Source organism: Primulina tabacum, chromosome 14 (assembly GCF_025594145.1).
Source record: "Primulina tabacum isolate GXHZ01 chromosome 14, ASM2559414v2, whole genome shotgun sequence".
Lineage (NCBI taxonomy): Eukaryota > Viridiplantae > Streptophyta > Magnoliopsida > Lamiales > Gesneriaceae > Primulina > Primulina tabacum.
The window spans coordinates 4,864,477-4,888,198 of record NC_134563.1 but is presented as its reverse complement, the minus strand read 5'-3'; the positions used below and the strand labels follow the sequence as shown (position 1 = coordinate 4,888,198).

General features: G+C 36.8%; 2 protein-coding genes and 1 long non-coding RNA gene across 5 annotated transcripts; 2 read left to right on the top strand and 1 right to left on the bottom strand.

The window, feature by feature from the left end:
- Nucleotides 1–310: 310 nt before the first annotated feature.
- On the top strand, nt 311–4,213 carry LOC142524646 (benzaldehyde dehydrogenase, mitochondrial). The gene is made up of 11 exons (XM_075628695.1): nt 311–552; nt 1,188–1,322; nt 1,429–1,571; nt 1,662–1,815; nt 1,914–2,143; nt 2,301–2,390; nt 2,886–3,059; nt 3,142–3,279; nt 3,375–3,512; nt 3,702–3,763; nt 3,851–4,213. The coding sequence occupies exons 1-11, from the start codon at nt 492–494 to the stop codon at nt 4,122–4,124; spliced, it is 1,599 nt and encodes a 532-aa protein (XP_075484810.1). The 5' UTR covers nt 311–491; the 3' UTR covers nt 4,125–4,213.
- On the bottom strand, nt 4,199–6,305 carry LOC142524647 (uncharacterized). Of its 2 annotated transcripts, XR_012814934.1 has the most exons (5): nt 5,493–6,305; nt 5,193–5,411; nt 5,003–5,116; nt 4,663–4,920; nt 4,199–4,594 (listed from the first exon to the last, which is right to left on the bottom strand). It is a non-coding gene; the product is annotated as an uncharacterized LOC142524647 (long non-coding RNA). The 2 variants fall into 2 exon arrangements; XR_012814933.1 differs by having other exon boundaries at nt 4,199–4,920.
- A 7,023-nt stretch (nt 6,306–13,328) lies between these two features.
- Nucleotides 13,329–23,661, top strand: LOC142525313 (methyl-CpG-binding domain-containing protein 9). Of its 2 annotated transcripts, XM_075629569.1 has the most exons (11): nt 13,329–13,966; nt 15,753–15,779; nt 15,926–16,301; nt 16,647–17,729; nt 17,804–18,376; nt 18,650–18,952; nt 19,058–19,396; nt 19,749–19,847; nt 20,395–20,826; nt 20,931–22,733; nt 23,001–23,661. In XM_075629569.1, exons 1-11 carry the CDS (start codon nt 13,635–13,637, stop codon nt 23,349–23,351), a joined length of 5,718 nt encoding a protein of 1,905 aa, XP_075485684.1. In that variant the 5' UTR covers nt 13,329–13,634; the 3' UTR covers nt 23,352–23,661. The 2 variants fall into 2 exon arrangements, with proteins under 2 accessions (XP_075485684.1, XP_075485685.1); XM_075629570.1 differs by lacking the exon at nt 15,753–15,779 and having other exon boundaries at nt 13,330–13,966.
- The last annotated feature ends 61 nt before the right edge of the window (nt 23,662–23,722 follow it).

The following is a 23,722-nucleotide window of genomic DNA, read 5'->3' as shown; positions in this document are numbered from 1 at the left end:
TCTCACAAAAGACATGCGTTTTTTTTTTAAATAGATTTCATAATCAATTTTATAAAATATATATTTTTATTTAAATAACGTATAAAAAAAGATATTATTCTTTATTATAAACATAAACAAATCGATCAATTATCACAAATAAAAAAAAACAATTTCACAGCAAATCTACTTTAATTCCGCGGTCCTCCCACTTTTAGGTAACTCATACGTCTCTGTCACGACGCCTTTCTTCTCCAGATATATTTCGCCGTGTAACTTTGGAAGTGTTAATTTCCCATTCACAGTTCGATTTTTTTATTCAAACCTTTCTTCTCCAGATATATTTCGCCGTGTAACTTTGGAAGTGTTAATTTCCCATTCACAGTTCGATTTTTTTATTCAAAAGTAGTAATCTTTCACTTTGACCCTCAAAGTCATTTCCATTTTCGATTCTGTGCATTGGTTGTTTGGACTATTATTCCACCATCATATTTCTTTTGTTCATACTTCCAATGGCAGCTCAAAGAATTGCAATTCGTTCTTTCCGTTCTCTTCCCCTACTTTCGCGCAGAGGTGTGTAATGTGTATAATCTGTGTACCCATGCGCGTAGCTGAATAGAAAAGATTGTTCTTTTACATCGTTTTCGTTTTTTGATCTGATTAAATATCCGGGTTTTCGTTTTTTGTCGAAAAATGATGTGAAAAGTATTTGACAATTTTTCTGCGTTTCGATTTCCTTTTTAATGCATGGATGTGATTATTGTTTTTGTGGAGAATCCAAGTAATTTCCCTATTGGGTATTGTTAAACGTTCTTTTTTTTGTTTTTTTGTCAGTGGGTATTGTCAAATTTTCGGTTGGCTAGAGTGTTACTTTTATATGTTTTTTTTTGTTTCGTGCAAGATCTTGTTTTAGTCTTTTTGTAGGGTTATTTTTTTTCCGAATTTAAACTATTTCTGGCAAATTTACGTTTGGGGATATGGAAAAGGAAATAAAGTTCAAATCTTTGGAACGCTTTCTTTCTCCAGGCCCTTTGTGCTTATCTTGATTTTGATAAGACAAACTACATAATGCAAGACGAGATGTGGAAGTATTTTTTTGACTGACTATTGGATCATTGGCCTATGCTGTTGAGCAAGATGCAGAAAATCATCAGTGCTTTTAATGTTAAAAAGTTGTATTCTGAGTGTGTTTCGATTCATTTATTTAGGAACACAAATTCATCATGGCCGTAGAGTATCCCGGTACAGTACCGAAGCAGCTGTTCAGGATCTAATCAAGCCACCTGTTAGTGTAGAATATGATAAGCTTCTCATCAATGGAAAATTTGTCGAGGCATCATCAGGTAAGCTTTATACTGTTCTTCCCGTGGTGTATTCACTGTGCGATTCATAATTTTTTTTTATGATCTAGACATTCAAGCTATTGACTTATCAATTTGATTGAGTCAGGTAAAACTTTTCCGACTTTGGACCCCAGAAATGGAGAGGTAATTGCACATGTGGCGGAAGGCGATGCTGAAGATATCAACCGAGCAGTAGCCGCTGCTCGGAAGGCTTTTGATGAAGGGCCATGGCCTAAAATGACTGCTTATGTAACCTTTCTTACCCTGTTTTAGCTTCTACCACTATTTGATGCAGCTTTTTTATTTACAATATTTAATCAATCTGCTTAATATCTTCAGGAGAGATGCAAAATAATCTTGCGCTTCGCTGATTTGGTTGAAAAGCATAATGACGAAATTGCAGCACTCGAGACATGGGATAATGGCAAGCCGTATGAACAGTCTGCAAAAATAGAAATACCAATGTTTGTGCGTCTGTTCCGTTATTATGCCGGTAGTCTCCAGAAGAATGACCTATTGTGAAATGTTTTTTCTTCTCTCTTTTTTTCCTAATCTTATCAGAATATTGTGATTCCCGTTGATTTGTTACAGGATGGGCCGATAAGATTCATGGTCTCACTATTCCAGCTGATGGGCCACATCACGTCCAAACATTGCACGAACCAATAGGTGTAGCTGGGCAGATTATCCCGTGGAACTTTCCGCTTCTCATGTTTGCTTGGAAAGTTGGGCCAGCATTGGCATGCGGCAACACTGTTGTTCTCAAACCTGCTGAGCAGACACCATTATCTGCACTTCTTGTAGCAAAGTTATTTCATGAGGTAGTGGCACTCCATAGACAAGCTTTTTCGTTAGATTCTTGTTAGTAAAATTGTTGTTCGTAGAACTTTGGTTTGTCTAATGATTAAATGTCTATAGTTGATTGAAATGCTTTAATATTTGGCATTATTAATTGATATGCAAATCACTTCGTGGCAGGCTGGCCTTCCCGACGGTGTTTTAAATATTGTTTCTGGCTTTGGTGCCACAGCTGGTGCAGCTCTTGCCAAGCATATGGACGTAGACAAGGTAACACAACTTCACAGTTTGTATAATAGTTGTGAGTTTGACATGGAAAATGATTCTTGATAATCACTTTTATCATGATGTCTGCATCGATTAGTTATGATTTTTTTGTTCTAAATTGAAACTGGGAAAATGTTTGAAATTTATTTTGCCGTATTATGGAATTAAATGTTGGCTAAATAGTGGTGCAGAATTTTGAGGCATCATTATTTAAGTTTTTGTTTCTGGAAATTTGGCGTACTTATTTTACTTTTCTAAATCTTGCTCAAGTTTTATGCTCAATTCTACACTATAATGGTTATGGCTGGGTCACTTATTCTGCCTTACAAACTCAAAGTTTTACTTCATACAGGCTATAATTCTTGTTGAAGCAAAAAACTTACAGAGAAAATATTTTTAAAATCCCTGGATATCAATGTAGAGATGTGTAGATGATGGCCGGTTTGACTGCAATCCAAAATCTGCGATCTTGAGATTTTTTTCACATATTTTTTGCAGGTTGCTTTCACTGGTTCAACTGAAACAGGAAAAGTTGTTCTTGAGTTGGCTGCCAAAAGCAATCTGAAGTCTGTTACTTTGGAACTCGGAGGAAAATCGCCTTTCATTGTTTGTGAGGATGCTGACGTAGACAAAGCAGTTGAACTAGCCCACTTTGCTCTATTTTTCAACCAGGTAACTCCTGTCCCCATCATCATATCTAATTTAATTAATTCAATTGATGAAACTTCTAACTTATTGCATGCAACATCTGCAGGGCCAATGCTGCTGTGCCGGCTCTAGGACATTTGTGCACGAGAAGGTTTATGATGAATTTGTGGAGAAAGCCAAGGCACGTGCCTTGAAACGGACTGTTGGAGATCCATTCAAGGCTGGCATGGAACAAGGACCTCAGGTAGATTTTTAATTTGCCGGTTTCCCATTTTTCATGGCATTACCAGATTCCTTTGCACTTCAATAAACTTTGTACAACGTTTCTGTGAGTGCTAGATTGACGAGAAACAGTTTTCAAAGATTCTTGGGTATATTAAATCGGGTACAGAATTTGGAGCTACCCTTGAAACTGGAGGTGCTAGATTTGGTTCAAAAGGCTATTTCGTTCAGCCTACTGTTTTTTCTAATGTCCAGGTATATATAAACATTACTTTCGCAAGATTAAATCATAATTTACATCTCTCATGTTCTGCGGAAATTATCTATCGTTATTAAAGAGATCCATCATACAATCCTTTATTCCATGCCTAATTACTCCCACAAATCGTTATTAAATCCTGCTGTTTCTTTCTTGTCTTGGCTAATATGTTGCATTCTTTAAAGGATGACATGCCGATTGCAAAAGATGAGATTTTTGGTCCGGTGCAGAGCATCTTGAAGTACAAGTATGTTGTGTATATCTTCTTATTCATTTGAATCTTGATCTTGAAACTAGAAACTCATTGTTCGGTATTTTTACTCATCACTCTCAGGGATCTAGGGGAAGTAATTAAGCGGGCAAACAACAGCAAGTACGGTCTTGCTGCTGGAGTTTTCACTCAAAACCTCAACACTGCTAATACGCTGATGCGAGCATTGCGAGTTGGGACGGTGTGGATTAATTGTTTCGACACGTTTGATGCTACTATTCCCTTTGGTGGCTATAAGATGAGTGGAATTGGAAGGGAAAAGGGGGAATATAGTTTGAAAAATTACATGCTAGTGAAGGCAGTCGTCACCCCTCTTATCAATCCGGCATGGTTGTAAATGCATGAATTGATGATACTGCAGTACTTGTTTAAACTTTATTTTATCAACGAAAATTGAAATAAATTGGAGGATTATGTTTTTGTTCATTGTTCATCTGTTTTCTCTCCGTTGAATACTATGATGAGTCAAGGTCGTTTTCCACAAGAACTTGTCGTTAAGCCACTACATAAAAATATTGTAAATAAAAATTTCTGCATATATGTATTTGTTACAGTTTCATTGATGAACTCAAAAAAATCCAACTTCTTCGTAGATTGGTATGATGTTTTAAAACTCATCCTTTCTGAAATATGGCGAGTTTTCTCAAGCACGGCTACAACCCATTGGATCGATGAGCATTGCTGCTTAAGACCAGTACAAGATAAGGCCAGCTTGAACAATAGTTGAAACCCCTCGACAGGTTATTCTCCATTCAGTTTTGGATCAGCAAACTCTGTTAAATCCCCTCCCTTCATCAGATTCTTAGCCTGCATGGATAAAAAACATTGGGATTATTTTGAGGATAATAAGAAAGGAAAAAATTGAATTTCCTCACCATTTTACACAGAGGCATTGGTCTTGTAACATCAAGATTAATGACGCTTTGTCCCGACAAAAGTTGCAGAAGAACAATCCCAAAACCGTAAACATCTGTTGATGGATGGACTGATGATTTTTCTGGTACTCGGGTCGACATAACCAAAGGTCCTCGAACGTCAGAGCTCACGTAGGATTGCCCCATGGAGATAACTTTGGATAATCCAAAATCGGATAGTTTTGCTTGAAAATTTGAGCCAAGAAGTATATTTGTGGGCTGCAACATATAATGTTAAAATTCTTTGAATTATTGGAGGCAAACATGTATTTAAAAGAGGTGTAATGGGACAAAAATTTACCTTAATATCACGATGAACAATGCAGCCTTCACGAAAAGTGCAGAAATCTCAGCCCTTTGCCACAGTCAAAAGCAATTTCCAGTCTTTGGATCCAATTTAAAATTTAATCTTTACCTATGACACAAAAAATTCATAAAAAGAAGTTTACACACCTAAATATCCGATTCACAATCAAGGAAGAAACATATACCATATAGCCATTCTGAGAGGTTGCCATTGCTGCAGAGTTCGTAAACAAGGAAGCTCTCGTCTCCTCCGTCACAATGACCTACTAACTCGACAAGTTTCGGGTGTTTGACATGTGACAGGCTTGTAAACTCTCTGACAAATGTCTCCATATGAGCATCGTTTATTATGTGCTTAACTGCAATATGCTGGCCATCTGCTAAAACACCCTTGTATACTTTCCCTGCAGAAATGTATCATCACAACATCAAAATTTTACAGCTGTCTTTAATGTGTGTTTCATTCTCAATCTCAGACTCATTACCTGCTATTCCTTGGCCAATGAAGTTTAATTCATTATTATTGTTTGTAGCCAAGTAAACTTCTCCCAGTGATATCTCAAAACTGCTGGATTCTTCAGAAACTAATGCTACACTTGCCGTAGAGTTAAAAACAGCAATATTGTTCTTGATAGTAGACTATAACCAACCAATCTTAAAAACACATACCTTCAGTTATTTTTGGTGGTTTTACTTTACTTGGTTTTCTAAGCAAAACTACCAAGGCAACAGCTACTACTAGTGTAATCCCTATCACACCACCAATCAAAACTTCGAGACCTGCAAACCTTTCAACAAATTAATAAGCTAATACAAGAAATAAAGATACACATAATACAGGTTCTTGATTTCAAAATACCTTTGCCGAACCTAACCATTTTTTGTTTCTTTCCTGATCATCTACAGAAGATTCCAACGAAGGGAAAAAAATTGTCTTTTTTAGATCAAGAAAATGAATACCTTTCTTTGCGAGTTACCTATATGAACTCCATTTCCAAGGCACCTATAGACCGATTGAATTCATCCCGAATCCTGAATTCTTTGGCTTGTCAAAAAACCAGCAATGAAAACCTGCAGATATCAGTTTCTTTCTTCGTCGAGACATTGCTCCTGTTATCTGATACAACAATCCGTTCCCAGTTTCCAAAACATGTACCACACTCTTTATCATAATCACCATCAAAATCTATATTCTTGCAACCTTGATCTAAATTTTCCAAAGCACTTCCAAAGTTAGAAACAACATCTGTCACCGTGTAATCAGAATAACCTCCAGCTCCTCTCGTTATCTTATTGAAACCACGGGATGAAACATCGTTTAAGCAATCTTTTTGCTGCGTGATGTTCAAAAATACATTTTATGTTCTGTTAGCATGGTTTGCTAATTGTTGATGACGTCGGTATCCAAATTTAGATAATCAAAAGAGATAAATGTTATATAAATTAAGCATGCTATTGTCATTTTATTTAAAATTATGTTTAGAAGCAATTTTTCCAAAAACCAAAATTTTAGTTTGTATTAACTTTAAACTTTTATTCTTGTATTAACTTTGAACTTTTATTCTCAAACACTATCTATTTTCGCTTTTCCCACTTCTTTGTAATATGTAAAAGAATTTATTTGACTAGAAGTTATATGCGATAATAATAGCATGACTCAAATTTTAACCAAACAACAGTTTATTATAGGGATCAAATTGCATTAAATGTTTTAGATTGTACAATTATTCCAACATACTAACTAGAATACATTTTCTGTTCTGTTGGCATGGTTTGCTAAGCCGTATAAGCATCGTTTAAATTGTGATCCACAGCTGTTTTTGGCCAAAATAACATCACAGTCCCCTTCATTGGTGTTTGCGTAATTCCCGTAGGAGGGCAATTCCATGTTTATTACACATTCACGTTAGGGATTACACCGAAACGATAACGATCATGATAAAAAAATTTGCGGAATAAAATAATCAATAAGAACACAAATATTTACGTGGTTCACCCAATTTAGGCTACGTCTACGGAGCTACTGCTGATCTTTTATAACATGAGAAATGTTACAACAAGTGTATACAACAATACACTAAATATCTCACACTCCCAACCCGAGTATAACCGACAAAAATAATTTCTCCAACTCACACAAGAGAACACTCAAGACTCAAATACTTCTCTATTATACTAAGCTTTGAAAGCTCTTGATTTTGGGATGCTATAAACTAAAATGAAAGAGTTCTATTTATAGGTGCAAAAACGTGTTTCCAACGCGTTAAAATAAAAAATTATGTTTCCTTCGTCAACTATTATTGTATGGTTTCCTTGTCAAATTTCACTTCATTTCCAAAACATATCGATATCTCATGCAATTTAATAAATGAATCTTATTATGACAACCCACCTAACACTTCTCCCACTTGAATACTTGATTTCAATCATGATTTCATACCATTAATGCAGCAGCTCATATCTCCTCATTTATTCTTGTAGTCCAACTCAACTTCAGTTTATCAATGATTACCGTCTTCGTGAGCATATAAGCTAGATTATTACTTCTAGGAAACTTCTCAAGCATCAAGACTCCATCTTCCAGCACTGATATGATGAACTGATACATAACCTGTATATGCTTTGTTCTAATATGATAAACAATATTTTTTGCTAAATGAATAGCATTCTGACTGTCACAGTGTAATGTGCTGCTATCTTCAAGCTTCTGACTCAATTCTTCCAAAAAGGATTTCAATCATATCATCTCCTTGCTAGCTTCTGTTGCAGCAACGCACTCAACCTCAGTAGTTAAAAGTGTAACTATCTTTTGCAATTTAGACACCCAGCTTACAACCGTACCACCTAATCCGAACACATACCTAGTAGTACTTTTTCTGTCATCTAGGTCACCACCCATGTCGGCGTCAACAAAACCTTGTAAGCCCAAATTTGACCTTCTGAAGTATAAAGATAAACTAGCAGCACCTTTCAAATACCTCAGAATCCATTTAACTGCTTCCCAGTGTTGTTTTCCTGTATTGCTCATAAACCTGCTTTCACTGCATGTGCTATGTATGGTCTTGTACACATCATTGCATACATGAGGCTTTCGACAGCAGAAGCATAAGGAACCTTGTTTATATAAGCATGCTCCTACTCCGACGATGGTGATTGTGCTTTGGTTAGTTTAAAATGACTAGCCAAAGCAGTACTCACAGCTTTAGCTTCATTCATGTTAAATCTGCTAATCATTTTTTAACGTACTCTTCTTGAGATAACTTAAAGATTCCATTCACCCGATCTCTAAAGATCCTCATTCCAAAGATTTGCTTTGCAGCCCTAAATCCTTTATAGCAAATTCTTTTGACAACTGTTTCTTGAGTTTATTAATTTCCTCCAAACAAGCTCCTATTATCAACATATCATCTATGTATAATAGTAGAATGATATAATAACTATCAAACTTCTTCGCATAACAACAATGATCAGCCTAACACCTCGGGAAACTATTATTACTCATGAATATATCAAACTTCTTGTACCACTGTCTTGGAGCTTGTTTGAGACCGTACAATCTCTTCTGAAGTTTGCATATCATTTTCTCGTTTTCCCGTGCTTCAAAACCTTGTGGCTACTTCATATAAATTTTTTTATCTAGGTCACCATGAAGAAATGCCTTTTTACATCTAACCGCTTCATATGTAAATCTTCTTTTACCACTAATCTGAGTACAGTTCTGATTGTAGTTAACTTAACCACTGGAGAGAAAATCTCAGTGTAATCAATGCTTTCTTTTTGTTGAAAACCTTTTACAAGAAGCTTTGCCTTGTACCGCTTGCTACCATCATGTTTTTCTTTTAACCGGTACACCCACATGTTATGTAATGTTTTTTTTGCCTTGCGGAAGTCCTGTCAATTCCCACGTCTGGTTGGATGACATTGAATTCATCTCATCTTCCATAAACATCATATTTATTTTTCATAAAATAAATCCAAACTTTTCGGCTCGAATCGTCGATAAATGTGACATAATATCTTGAGCCTCCAAGGGATGTCACGAGAGATGGTCCCCATACATCAGTATGAACCAGCTCCAACTTTCCTGATTTCGGTTCTTTACCGCCTTTTGAAAAACTCATTTTTTTCTGCTTTCCAAAAATAAAGCTTTCACATAGTTTGTGTTCATCGGTTTTTAATTCCGGTAGCTTCCTGTTTGATACAATCACTTTCATTCCTTTCTCACTCATATGCCCAAGCCTACAATGTCATAGGCTTGAATTAGCTCCAGCATCCACGGCTGCTATTGTATCTCTGGAACTGAAAGTTCTATAAAGTGTTTCAGTTTTCTTTCCTCGAGTAACAATCATGGCTCATTTGCTCACTTTCCAGGAATCATCACCAAATGTCACATTATGGCCATCATTATCAAGCTGTCCCACTGAGATCAAATTGCGTGTCAATTTTGGTACATGTCTTGATTTTTCAGACAGATCCATTTGACATCTTTATCCGTACATCACCCATACCAAGTATTTCCAAAGATTTTCCATCAGCCAAGAAAACTTTTTTGTAATCATCAGTGATGTAATTATTGAATACATCACGATTATCATTGTTATGAAACGAAGCCCCTGAGTCCATAACCCAAAAATCAACTGGGCTTTCCATGGATAGTAATAGAGCATCATATATCTCCTCAGTAACAACATTTGCATTATTCTTTGTTGATTTATAGTTCTTTTTTAATTGACCATCTTCACCATAGATCCAGCACTTCAAATTCTTTTAAAATTTGTTTTTGTCTTTTCCATTTCTTCATTTGGATCTACCATGTAATCGGTTAGAACTCTTTTCGCCTCTCCTCCCTCTTCCTCTGTTTTCGAGATTTAGAGTAGATCTTGATGATGTCCCTTCACCTGAATCCATCCCGCGAACTTCTTCAGCAATAATTTGATCTCAGACATAATTGAATTGTAGCTTTTTTTATCCAATAGAATTGCTAACCGCTGTCCGCATCGGTTCCCAAAAATTTGGTAAGACGTCAAAAGAATAAGTGCACGAATCTCATCATCAAAATTATTTCAACCGATGTTAGCTAAGAAACAATCGTGTTGAACTCATTTATGTGTTTAGCCACCAAAGCACATTCTCCCATTTTCAAGTTGAATAATTTTTTCATGAGATGTACTTTGTTGTTTGCTGATCGCTTCTCGTACAAATCCGATAAAAAATAGACATTAATCTCTTCCGTGGTTTGTGCATCCGCCACGTTATGTGCCATGTTCTTCGTTAGGGTCAATCGTATTACACATAACACCTAACACCTCTCAGTCAAGGAGCTCCCAATCATCATCCTCCATATTTTCTGGCTTCTTTCTAGATAGAGGTTGATGCAACTTCTTGCTATACAGATGATTTCTAATCTGTAACTGCCAGAACGAAAAATCTGTTCCGTCGAACTTGTTGATTCCCGATCCCGATCCATCATCTCCGGCCATCACTTCTCTAACCTTGACAAAAAATAAAAAAAAATCTTTCCTGGTGTGGAAAATCAGATAAAGCTACAACCACATAGCATATTCAGAATTTTTAAGAATTTTTACAATAAGGCTCTGATATCAGTTATTAGGGATTAAACCGAAACGATAACGATCGTGATAAAAAAATTGCGGAATAAAATAATTAACAAGAACACAAATATTTACATGGTTTATCCAATTTAGGCTACGTCCACGGAGCTACAGCTGATTTTTTATAACAGAAGAAATATTACAACAAGTGTATACAACAATATACTAAATATCTCACACTCCCAACCTGAGTATAATCGAGAAAAATAATTTCTCCAACTCATACAAGAGAACACTCAACACTCAAATGATCTCTCTATTAAACTAAGATTTGAGAGCTCTTGATTTTGAGATGCTATAAACAGAAACAAAAGAGTTCTATTTATAGGTGGGAAACACGTTAAAATAAAAAATATGTTTCTTTCGCCAACTATCGCTGCCGGTTTCTTTGTCAAATTTCGCTTCATTTCCAAAACATGTCGACAACTCATGAAATTTAATAAATGATCTGATTATGACAACCCACCTAACAATTCATTCGCTAAAGCTTGTAGAAATGAAGAGATTATTCATCTTATGAAATACTAAAAATGATTCACAGAAATAATTTATACAGAATCATTCATTTTTTGCGAACATGAATGATTTCATTGAACTAGTGAATCTTAAAAAGATTCGTTAGTCAAGATGGTGAGATCATTTCGTTTGAAATAAGAAGGTGCCTGCTACAATAGACAAGTATTGTTTTGAGAACATTGTTGAAACTTGAGAATGAACTAGAAGTTAACCAGTGAAATAATTTGCATATTATGAAAATGGTTTTTGTTACATGAATTCTTGGATTTTTGTCTCCCATATTTGAATGAGTCTAACGAAGCCCTGGAATAAGGAATTGACTTGTGGAACAATGTCAGATTCTGTCTATTTTTTACTCAACAAAAAAGACAAATGTTTAAACAAGGCAAACTTCAGAATGCGATGAATGAGAAGAGCTGTTTTCGCAGTTAATCACAAGTCAAAAAGCCGAGAAGATGAACACGAAAAATACGATATAAATGGCGGGCAGAAGGGATGGATCATTAAGACAAATGGGGATATTGACATTTGTTCCTCGTGGTATATAAGATTATAATATATGAACGAGCGACAGAACCCAAAAATTTAGTTGAATGCATATGAAATATAGAATTTATGTCTATTGCAAGTATATTATTTATAAATCTAAAAATTTTCTTATTAATTTGAGTACAAGCTCATTTTTTATTCGCTTGATCCATGGCATCATCAAGGTTTATGAGGTGTTTACATGCTTATTGTTAAATATCTTAGATTCTAAAGTTTAAACTTTAAAGATTATTTTTCTATTATTATTGCTGCTACCAATATAATTTAAATATCATAATTACATTTATTTATCAACTCCCTATTTTTTTTATTAGAAAGTTGATATTTACACTCCATTTTGTGTTATATATGTTACACTTCATTTCTAAAATCTCTGTCAAATTTATTCATTTATTGGAGAGTTGACATCTACATTACCCTTCATATGTAAAATATGGGTCAAATTTATTAATAAATGGAGTGCAAATAACCAAAAATGAAGTGTAATTATCAATTTTTCATAATAAATAATAAATTTATTATATTATTATTCAATTTCCATATGTTTGAACTCCGTTTGTTGCTACTCCGGGCCACAACCTCTCCTGCCTGCAGCCTGAACCCTCAATCAAGTGGGCCTAAAACGCAAAAGCTTTTCGGACCCATTGAAGTTTTAGGCCTCACGAGGCGACAAAATAGGCGTCTCCTTCAGATCCATTAGAAGCCCATGGGCTTTATAACAAATATGTTATTTTCTACATGGTAGGTTTTCTGCAGTTAAAGACTTGGATTTTAGTTCTTTATAAATTTGTAATGCTTTACTTAATGACTGTGATGTGTGAAAATGGGTGAAATCAACAAAATATAGAGGGTTTATGGTAGGTGCATTGATGGGATTTTTTTTGCAATGTGCCACCAAATCCTAAGTGTGGTCAAAATTGCATTAAAATGACCTAATAAACCTTTAAACACTTGATTTCACAATCAATAATTTCACCAATAATCCAACTCGTCTTTAAAAACATTTTTTTCATTCAAAATTTTTTTTTCTCGACCCAAATATAATTTCTCGAAAGTTCAATAATTCGAAAGATATTTAAAAGTAAAAATATATTAAATCTTTATCTTACATATAAAGAACATTAACCTAAATAAGTCAAAGGAAATCCCAAAAGCCAATTGAAATTTATTGAGATCATTCATTTAAGGCAAAAACTTGTGTGAGACTGTCTTACGGATTGTATTTCGTGAGACAGATCTCTTATTTGGATCATCCGTGAAAAAGTATTACTTTTTATGCTAAAATTATTACTTTTTATTGTGAATATCGGTAGGACTGATCCGTCTCACAGCTAAAGATTCGTGAGACCGTCTCACAAAAGACCTACTATTTATTTAATTACTCTTTGGTAAACTTTCAGAAAAAGAAACATTAGTAGAGGACTACTCACTCACTAATTTAAAATTTAAATAAATTCTTCCAATTTTTTTTCTTGACATCAGTCAATTAAATTGTGTGCTTTAATGGTTGCTTTTTATCCAGAAAAATTCAGAACCCCAAGTCACCCCTAGAAACCAAGGACAATTTTGTCATCCCGATCCTATATTGTCTTCGTACGAAGATCTTACGCACCGATAAAATATTCGCGGAACCCTGCAAAAAGACTATTTTACTCTCGGCTGGAAAGGGTAGTTATGACATTTCATCACCCCACACTCCATTCTCGTTCTCGTTTCTTGCTTTTCTTTCTTCTCTTAGAAAAAAGGACAATCAAGATTTGTTCTTTACTCGCTCATGCACACCTCTCTCGTTTCTTAATTGTTCCGCACAATTAAAAATCCCATCTTTTTCACCAAACAATTCGTCATTGCTCTTACTCTGTGTTGTTTAATAATCTTTTACTGAATACTGAAGGGTTGTCTTTCAGTTTTTGTTTTTCTTGATCTTTTGAGGGATTTTTGATTAGGAAAATGGAGAATCGTAATAGTTTTGGAGACGTGAACTCAAATGTGGGTGTTGCTAAACCCATGGCGTTTCTCATAGATTTAAACGAAACGCCCATCATATCACCACGTGAGAGAGACGAAAACGTCTCGGTTTGTTCAGTCTGCGGGAGAGAGGTCGCTGCTGGAAGAAGTGGGGCAAAAAAAGACGAGCAGCGGGAGTGGAAGTGCTTCCGCTGTTTGCTTCAGAATGACGGAGCCAGCGGCGGCGGCGGAGCTGGTGCTGGATTCGATATAAATGCCTCACCGCCGAGGGAGGCGGAGGGGGATCACCCGGCTGACCACTTGGGCGGCGGGAGGTGTTAATTTGTTTCTGTTAATTTATTCATCTGTCTATTTATTTAAATAACCTTTTTTGTTATTTGAAATTGATTCATAAGTTTTCAAAAAAAAAAAAAAAAAAAATGGTTCACAAGTTTTGGCCTTATCTATTTCAGAATGGATTTTTTATTTTTTGTGTTGAATTAATGGAGTTTTTGGGTGATTATTGATGCTTTTTTCCCCACACAAGAAGATTGCTTTTGGTGATGCTTTAGAAATCCTGTTTGGAGGATAAAAAAAGACACCATTTTCTTTGTTTGTCTTAATGTTTTGGATACCAACTGCATTCTTACTTGTTCGTTTCGTGTTTGACAAATTTTACTGGTGAATGAGAGAGAAAATTATGAGTGAGGAATGCAAAGTTAATTTATCAATACATCTTGCATAAGGTATTTGCTGCTCCTTTTTCTTTTTGTGCTATGCTGAATTGACTTACTATAAGAAGGTGAAATATAAAAAATACCATCAACAGAAAATAAGTAGAATGACAATTGGCTATCTTTGTGTATCCATTCTGGCCAACAGGAAATGAATAGAGATAACCTAGACAAGGCATGAGGAAGAAATGAAAAATGAAGTAAGATGATGTACCTTTTCGATCCATATGTTAGATACCTCATGCGATTGATAGGAAACTTCTGAATCACTTTGATCCACCAGAAAACAAGATATGAAATGTGCCTTTTGAATACTCTTTTGGAGAACCTCCGTAGTCCAGTTATTATTCACGTGGTGATGTGACATTCCTAATGATAAAAAGTAGAGGGAATACCATTTCCCTCACCATTTAAAGGGAAGGTAGGGGAAGAGATCTGTGGTGGCTACCTTGTAAACTGGTTTCCTCTATCCCTTCCCTCTCTCCCTTTTATAGAGGAGTGAGGGAAAAGATAGGGCGGCGGCATCTACTCTGCTGATTAATTTGCTTTAATATTTGCAGCTCATTTTATATGCAGGGTTTTATGCTCCGGCGTTTCTAGTTGGGCTTAAAATAATGTTTTGGACAAACAAATTTGGTAATAAAGGCCCTAATGAGTAACCGTTGGGCCGAAGAATAAAATTTACGGGAGGTTCATTTAAATTTTAATTTGGTTCTTTCTACTTCCCCAAGGCAGTAGTATTTCGAAATTTTTTATGTATTTATAATTTTGGTAACTCATCAGAGTTGGTTGAAGTTAATGGATGATATTCACTTCAAGTCTTGATTCGGTCTTATATAATTGGAATCGAGAAGATTATATAACAATAATACAACTTTCATCATTGACAATTGTGGAACAGTTGTGTTCCTCTTGGAGTAATTGGGACTTTCAAACTTCCTTTTTCTGATTTATTATGTTCTTAAAATTCGATTTCTGTAACTAGAATAACATTATTCTAATCATCATTTTACAACATTTTGCTTGTGTTTAAATAAGTTGCTGTATTTTTCTTTGAATATTATTTACCTCTGTTTTAAATTTCACTACATGTTTAGAGCTACATGTAATTATTTCTTTGCGTGTTTGAAGATGTATTCAATTATGCAGACATAAATGAGACGCTGTTTTGATAACTTTGTCCCCAGTGTTATCAATGGACGTGTCATTGTGTTGCACACTTTGATCTCATGCTCTTGTCCAAGCAATACCCACCCGTTGTGCTTTATGTTGTCTTCTTTATGTCCTTTCGACATCTATGATGTTATGATAATTAGTCTCACGGTCTGATTCTCGTGACACCGTACACCCTAAATAATTTCTTAATTGCTTTCTTTTTTTATTGCAGATTTCAGCGACCTTTCAACCGTTATCAGTATGTGTTTATGATTTGCAAAATATAGGCTTTTCCCCATTCTTCTTTGTTGTATTCGATGAACCTGTGTGCTGCTACAAATTATAGATAGGAAGATACAATGAAGGAAAACTTCGTTCTGATGCAAACTTGGGTACAATTTTCAGGAAATCCAGAGTTGATGGGCGTGCCCTGGCTTGCCATTCTCCATTGATATGCCCTCAGATTCCAAACATGCTGTACCTACAAATTCTTAGACGGTACATTACTGAAAGAAAAGGTGAACTAGGAGAAGGTTGGCATGTTGAATTTGATTTCTGCGATAGAAGATTTAGAACCTCTGCTATTTACGTGGCACCTGATGGACGGAGGTTCAAGTCAATGGAGGATGTTGCTAGCCATTTAGGAATTCCATTGAGCTATAACAAAGCAGCTCAGAAGGAATCCTCAGCTTTTGCCTCCTCCCGGAACTGCAAAGAACCAGAACTCAACACACAGAAACTGGTATTTTCAGGAAATGGTAGCCAAGGGGATTATGTCCACGTAAGTATTATTGTTTTAAGTTCGCATGGATAACTTTGTAATATATCAGCTTCCGAGTACCTTGTATGCTTGAAAGAGTTTTGGTTAAAGTGAATTGAGTTCCAATACCACCTGACGCATATGTGTATTTGGTAGTCATTAATATTATAAAAACTCATGAAACCGAACTCAGAAACTGTAAAAGAGTTAAGGTACTCTTCCTCAAAATATCTGAACCTAATGAAGTCACCCGTTGTCATAGATAACTGATTCATCTGTGCTAGTCATGGGGCAATTAATACCTGACCATATTTGCTTACATGCCAAAAGTTTGAGTTTTTCTGACTGGTCATTGTAATTTTCCAGGATGGCTTCCCAATTCAGTTTCAGGATTTCTGTCTTTTATCAGCTGGCAATATTGATCCGCGGCCAGCATATCATAATACCAACCAAATCTGGCCAGTTGGTTACAAATGTAGCTGGCATGATAAGATTACAGGGTCCCTCTTTGTATGTGATGTTTTAGATGGTGGTGAACGGGGTCCTACTTTCAAGGTTCACAGATTCCCATGTACCACACAGTTTATTCCAGTGGGTTCAGCTATCCTCTCACGGACTAATTCAGTTCCTAGCAAAGGAAATGACAGAATGGGTTTAGATGAATTAGCCACATCCCCGCTGGTTGATGATGATGATCTTTCTATAATAACACTACTGAATGAACACAGTCCACCATGTCTTGATAATTGTGTTTCTGTGTCAAGGAGCAACAATGTGGTTTACTGTTCTGGGCAAAATACATCTTCCAATTCAAATTTGGAATGCAAACTCCCGCGGGCTGGAAATTCAATAGGTGAGCTAGGACATAGTGGTGTCATTGGGGAATTTCAATTAGAGGGCAGATCAACATCATCTGTTTGGGAAATGGTCTCTGAAGCTTTTATGTATGCTTTCCATGAGGTGTTTAAACAAACTGGTGCTGTTAAGTTTTTCTGTGGGCACGATATATATGAAATGAACAATGAAAATCTGGACAGTAGAGATTCTTTATCTAGATATTCCTACTGGAGTGGTCCTATCAATGTCCCTCGACTGATTCAGAATGAGTCAGATTTTAACACGGCTTGTGAACTTCTTCTAACATGGTTAAAACTGGAAAGGTTTGGATTTAGCGTAGACTTTGTTCAGGAAATTATCGAACAACTGCCAGGAGTTACTGCATGTTTGGAATATAAAAATCTGAAAGATAGAAAGCATAACTCAAGCCTCCAATCAGTCGGAAGTGGGTTTCTCCAGGTTGAACAGAACACCAATAGTGCATTTCGAACTTCTAAGAGATGGCGACTGCAATCAGGTGGCATGGAGAAATTTTTAATGCGGGATTCCTGTCCTCCTGGCAATCCACTTAGCACAAGGCTTCCTTCGTACTTGATTGGTGATGCCTTGCAGGTAACAATTAATTACTTTGTGTGGTATTGAATTTTTCTTTGTGCATGCTTATTATTTTCTCCATCTGTTGTCAGGCCTGGGAGCTTGCATGGCGCTTCTTAGAGGTCCTGGGGCTTGGACAGTCATTTTCTTTTCAGGATCTTGAATCTGAACTTCTAAGCCCTTGGTTAGACCGCTGTGCTTTGAACTTTGAACTTGAAACTGTGGATACTGGGGATGATGTTCTCTTGAAAAAAGGCGTGAAGGTTTCTCAAGCTAGAGCTGGAAGAAATACCGGTCTTCTTCTGGCCAATATCTATGGTTCACTGCTGAAAATACTCTTGAGTGAGCTGCTGTCAAAAGTGGTCGTGTATGCATGCCCTAATTTTGACGCAGGAGAATCTAAATCAAGACGTGGCAAGAAGAAAGACTTGGATTGTTCAGCTGCTTTAAAGAAAGCACAGCTTGACGTACTGCCTGTTAATGAACTTACGTGGCCTGAAATTGCTCGTAGATATATTTTATCTGTGTATTCCATGGAGGCTAATCTTGATTCAACCGAGATTGCTAGCCGTGAGAGCGGGAAGGTTTTCCATTGTTTACGTGGTGATGGTGGTATACTTTGTGGCTCACTTTCTGGCATAGCTGCTCTAGAAGGGGATGCAGTGGTAGGATTCACACTGATTAATGTTAATCAAATTTTTAACTTTTAACCCAGTTTTTATGTGTCTGAATTCATTTAAGCCCTTTTAGAGTTTGTTCTTTTGTCTTGTTAGACATGATGTTTCTAATACTATGATTATTATAACCATCTGTGGAGAATAAGCATCATTGTTTAATATTTCGTGCTAAAAAATATTGAGAATTAACCTCTTCGTCAATATAAGAAACTAAATGATAGAAATAGTAACTAGATTTTAATGTTTTTTTTTACGTGGCAGGTTCTGGCCGATGCCATTATGGAAATATTTGGTTCATTGAAGTGTAAAATTGAGATTGTTGGGGGAACTGAGAGTGAGTCTGAAGATGAAGGGGCTCAAACAATTGAAGCTGAAGATGATGCTGTCCCTGAGTGGGCACAAGTGCTTGAGCCTGTGAGAAAGCTACCCACAAATGTTGGGGCCCGGATCAGACGGTGTGTCAATGAAGCTTTACTAAAGAACCCACCTGAATGGGCTAAAAAAATGTTAGAGCACTCTATCAGCAAGGAAGTTTACAAGGGTAATGCATCTGGGCCAACAAAGGTAATGTCTTATCTGTTGCTGACATTTGATGATTATTTTTTGAAAAAGGAAAATTCTTTTTGTAAGTCGTGTTTTTGCCGTTTGTTTCAAATTTATTTAATGCAGAGAGCAGTCATCTCCGTACTGACCAAAGTAAGCAGTGAAGTTCCGCAGCAACAGAAAACTGAGAAGAAAGAAAAGGTGAGAAGTAAGGTGTATCTGACTGATCTGGTCAATAAACAGTGTCGTATGGTGCTACGGCATTCTGTTGCTACAGATGAAGATAGAGTGTTCTGCAATCTGCTGGGAAGGGCTGTTTTGAACCCTAATGACGCTGATGATGAAGGACTTCTTGGTTATCCTGCAATGGTATCTCGCCCCCTGGATTTTAGGACTATAGATCTAAGATTGGCTGCTGGAGCTTATGATGGATCTCATGAAGCATTTATCGATGACGTCCGGGAGGTAACCATAATTCTTTTATTGGCATCATTCTTCCATGTGTCAGCTCACTGATGTTTTACTTTTCCATTGCTTTATGTACTAAGTTTCTAAGGCTTGCCTCATGCTCTGTCAGTTACCACATGGTGTTGTATCATCATTTTTACTGTCCCAACTTGATTTTAAAGCCTATTGGCTAATAATCACCAGGTCTTAAAACTTATTTACGAAGTGGTGTATCGTTAGTCTACACATGTAATTGCCTTTGTTCTTTTTCCTCCCAGCTTATATATTTCTTTGCTGAAATTTGTGTTTACCTGACCTAGTTCTTGAAATTCTATCATTTCTGATTCACTTTTTTCCCCATTTTTTGTAGGTTTGGCGCAACATACGTACTGCTTATGGTGATCGATCTGATTTGATTAAATTGGCTGAAAACTTATCTCAAAAGTTTGAAGAGCTGTATGAGAAAGAGGTTGTTTTTTCTTTTTAAAATGTATTGTTTTTCACTGTCAGTCACCATCTGATAATCCTTGTGGAGAAATAAGTTTTCTATGTTACATGCTTGAGCTCGTGGGATGTCCTTCAAAGTTCAAACAATTCAAACTGCCATTCTATCTTTGGTTCATTGATTTATGATTTCATCAAATCTAAATCATGTTGATAATAAATGCGCAAAAGAATTATGGACCTTTTCCTTTGTCTTCTCTCTAAAATGTGGAACGAGAAGCACAATTGTTTGGAAGTTTTTCTTTGGGTCCTGCACCATTTTTCTTGGCCTTTTTATCTGGAAATCTAAGCATTGAACGTCAGGAGGTCATTTCTTGTAATACAACTTATTAGAATCTTTAGATTATATGATATAATTGGCATCGACTTTGTAACAGGAGTTAACTGTGTTATTTGCTTGAATCGACTGGCTTTGTCATAAAATGTGAAAATTTTGAGGCTGCCCTCATCTATAGAATAATTACTTCGATTGATTCTCTACCTGAGATTATCATGCTTTTTTGTTCTCCCAGGTGCTAACCCTTGTTGATAAAGTTGCCGAGTTTCAAGATGTAAATGGTTCAAGTGCCGATGCGGTAAATGAGAGAGAAGCTTTACTTGCCAATGTCATGAAGAGCTCGCTTCCTAGAGCTCCCTGGGAGGAGGGAATCTGCAAGGTCTGTGGCATGGACAAAGATGATGACAATGTTCTGTTGTGCGATAGATGTGATTCTGAGTACCATAGATATTGCTTGAATCCTCCACTTCTGAGAATTCCGAAAGGAAATTGGTACTGCCCATCTTGTGTTTCTGGTCATTCTCGCCGTACAACCTGTGGATCAGTTACTAATCAACCTAGAAAAAATGGAGATAAGGGAGAATTCAAATGCAAGTTTTTGGATTCACTAGCTCGATTAGCAAACCTGATGGAGATAAAGGAGTATTGGGAGTTTACACTAGAAGAGGTTTGTCCTTAATATGTCTTGTCTTGTGTCACGCTTCATATGTTCTTGAGATTGCTTCTTTTAACAAAATTTCAATTTTTTTGTGTGTTTCGTTGTTGTTACAGAGGATGTTCTTCACGAAATTCTTGTTTGACGAGGCTCTAAATTCTGCTATGGTCCGCAACCACATGGACCAGTGTGCCTCTCGGCCTGGTGACTTGCAGAATAGACTGCGTTCTCTCACTGAAGAACTTCAAATTCAAAAATTTAAGGAAGAAACTTTGGTCTTGAACATAGCGAAAACAAATTCTACTGTGAGTAATGTGGTTGGAGATCTGAAATCAGATGCATCATCGTCTCTGGTTAATGTTGAAAACAGTTCAAGGGGAAAAACATCTGATGCATTGAACCAACCCCAATATCAGCAGCTTGTTCATAAAGATTCTCATGGTGCCCTAATATCTACTACTCAGCTGATTCCTGGCCATAATTTGTCGGGCTCCACTAGCGACCATGTAACAGAACACGAGTCTCGTGAGTTGCAAGACAATGTCCTTAAGTTGGGTAACATAAGAAATAGTATTTCCAACCTTCTGGGGTCGATTGCTTCTGTAGAATCCGAGATTCTTAAGGTATCTCTTCGAAAGGATTTGTTGGGACGAGATGCTAATGGCAGAGCTTACTGGGTCTTTTATTGGCCCCGTGCTCTCCCATGGATTATAGCTAACGGGAGCTTGTCATCCAAAAAGAGTTATTTTGAAGAGTTCATGGGTATCCCTGATCCTGATAATTGGATGTTGTATGAATTCGATAGTGAAATTGACAGATTACTTGGATGGCTCAATGAAAATAATGCTTGCGAGAAAGAACTGAAAGAGTCAATTTTACAGTTGAAAAGTAACAAAATGAAAGACTCAGAATATGCTGAAAAACACATCCTGCGCAAAGGAGAATCAAGTCAATTGATTCCCGGGGTTAAAAGAAAGGCAACATCTTCCAATTTTCTGTCTACAAAGGCCATGGACATTTTGGAAAAAAAGTTTGGTCCATGCTCAGTTCAAGATCTGGATTCCAGGGGAAGTCAGAATGGTCAACTTTGTAGATGTGAGTGCCTAGAACTGGTGTGGATAATGAAAGACCATTGCCCCTCTTGCCACCAGAGCTTTCCAACGAGCGATGAACTAAGAAAACATTCTGTGGAAAATTGTAACTCAGTGGCATCTGTGACTAAGGCAAACCAAACAGTTGAAGATTTCTCCAAGCGCAAAAGGCTGAAAAATGTAGCTTTACTGGAGACATTGCATGTTACTGCTGGCATTCATCAAGTGTCAACTAGTGAGAAACAAAATCGAGGATCTAGTTTTGTTGAATGTCCTCAAGAACCAGATTTTCCGTTAAAGTTTGAGGAGATAATGGCCAGGTTCAACACTCCAAACTCGGTCAAGGATTCTGTGACAGAAATCGGGCTTATCAATAGTGGCGGTGTACCATCCTTTATACCGAACAAGTGCACTAACCTCAGCGATCCTGCCTTGAGGTTGGCCTCCACGAGAATAAATAAGGCGGGTTTAGCAGAAATATCCTCAGATTTGAGAAGTTGGCAGCCACATTCTAATAATGAAGCCAGTGCTTTGGAAGAGGGCTCTGGTGTCGGAAGAATGAAATATATATTGATGAATGAAGGGGTTCAACTTTCTACCATGAAAGATAACATCTCAAAACTTGGGGTATCGAAAAGCAATATAGTTCATGAATCTTCGTTACGACCATTAGCAGGCAGAGCTTCTGAAGTTCTTCTATGTCTCAAGACTATTTTGCTTGATATTGATGCTGCTTTACCTGAAGATGCTTTAAGAAATTCGAGGACAAATCAAGAGAAAAGACGAGTATGGCGCACATTTGTTAAATCTGCGAAAACAATTTATGAGGTAAGCCAGTCTTTCTGAATATTAATTTGGTGATGAACTTTTTACCATATATACGCCATCTTTTACCTCCTTGCCTAGCAAGCCATACTCTACAACTACGTCTAGGAATTACCTTGGTGTATTGAAACTTGCAGTTAAATTTGGAAAAAAATTCGTGGAGGTTGCCTTTGTTCTAATTTTCTGCTATCTCTGCACCTAATTGCCCAGGAATCATATAGTTTGTTTTATTTTCCAAGATTTCTCATTTGTATCCCTTGTTCATTTCAGATGGTTCAAGCTCTAATCTTACTCGAGGATGCAATTAAAAGTGAGTACTTGCATACCGACTGGTGGTATTGGTCATCCCCATCAACTGCGGCTAAAATCACCACACTGTCTGCCCTATCTTTGCGTATCTACTCACTGGATTCAGCCATCTCGTATGAGAAACCTCTTCCTAATGGCACAAGAGAAATTGTCATGCCAAAAGTTGCCTTGGATGAGGATGTACCTCAAAAGACAACGAATCTCGGTGACTCAAGCAGCCCACCACGGCAGAAGACCCCTGAGTCTGAACCTACTGAGGTTCCAAGAACAAGGACTCGATCTAGCAAACGGAGGAAAGAGTGTAATGGATGAGATTGGCTCACACAATGTACAATTTAGGTGTGACGTGGAGAAAGAAGCTTTCTGCCCGAGAAGGCTGGAGTCTGTATTGACTTTCACCTCCCTTGTGTATTATATATTCATGTAGGTGTATGTATATGCATCATCCTTGATATAGGGCTGAAACCTCAGCCTTCGAATTTTTTTACTGAAAAACTAGATATACACAGGCGTAGGAGACTGAGCAGTTAACAGTCTATAGTTGTATATATTTTTTGTTGGTTACTCATTAACTTGAACATTCTTCCAGCAATGAAATGTGGATCGGATAAGTTGCCTTTTTTATTTTCTTTTGGATTAATGAACAAGTATATAAATAAAAAGTACAACAAATATATCTGGGA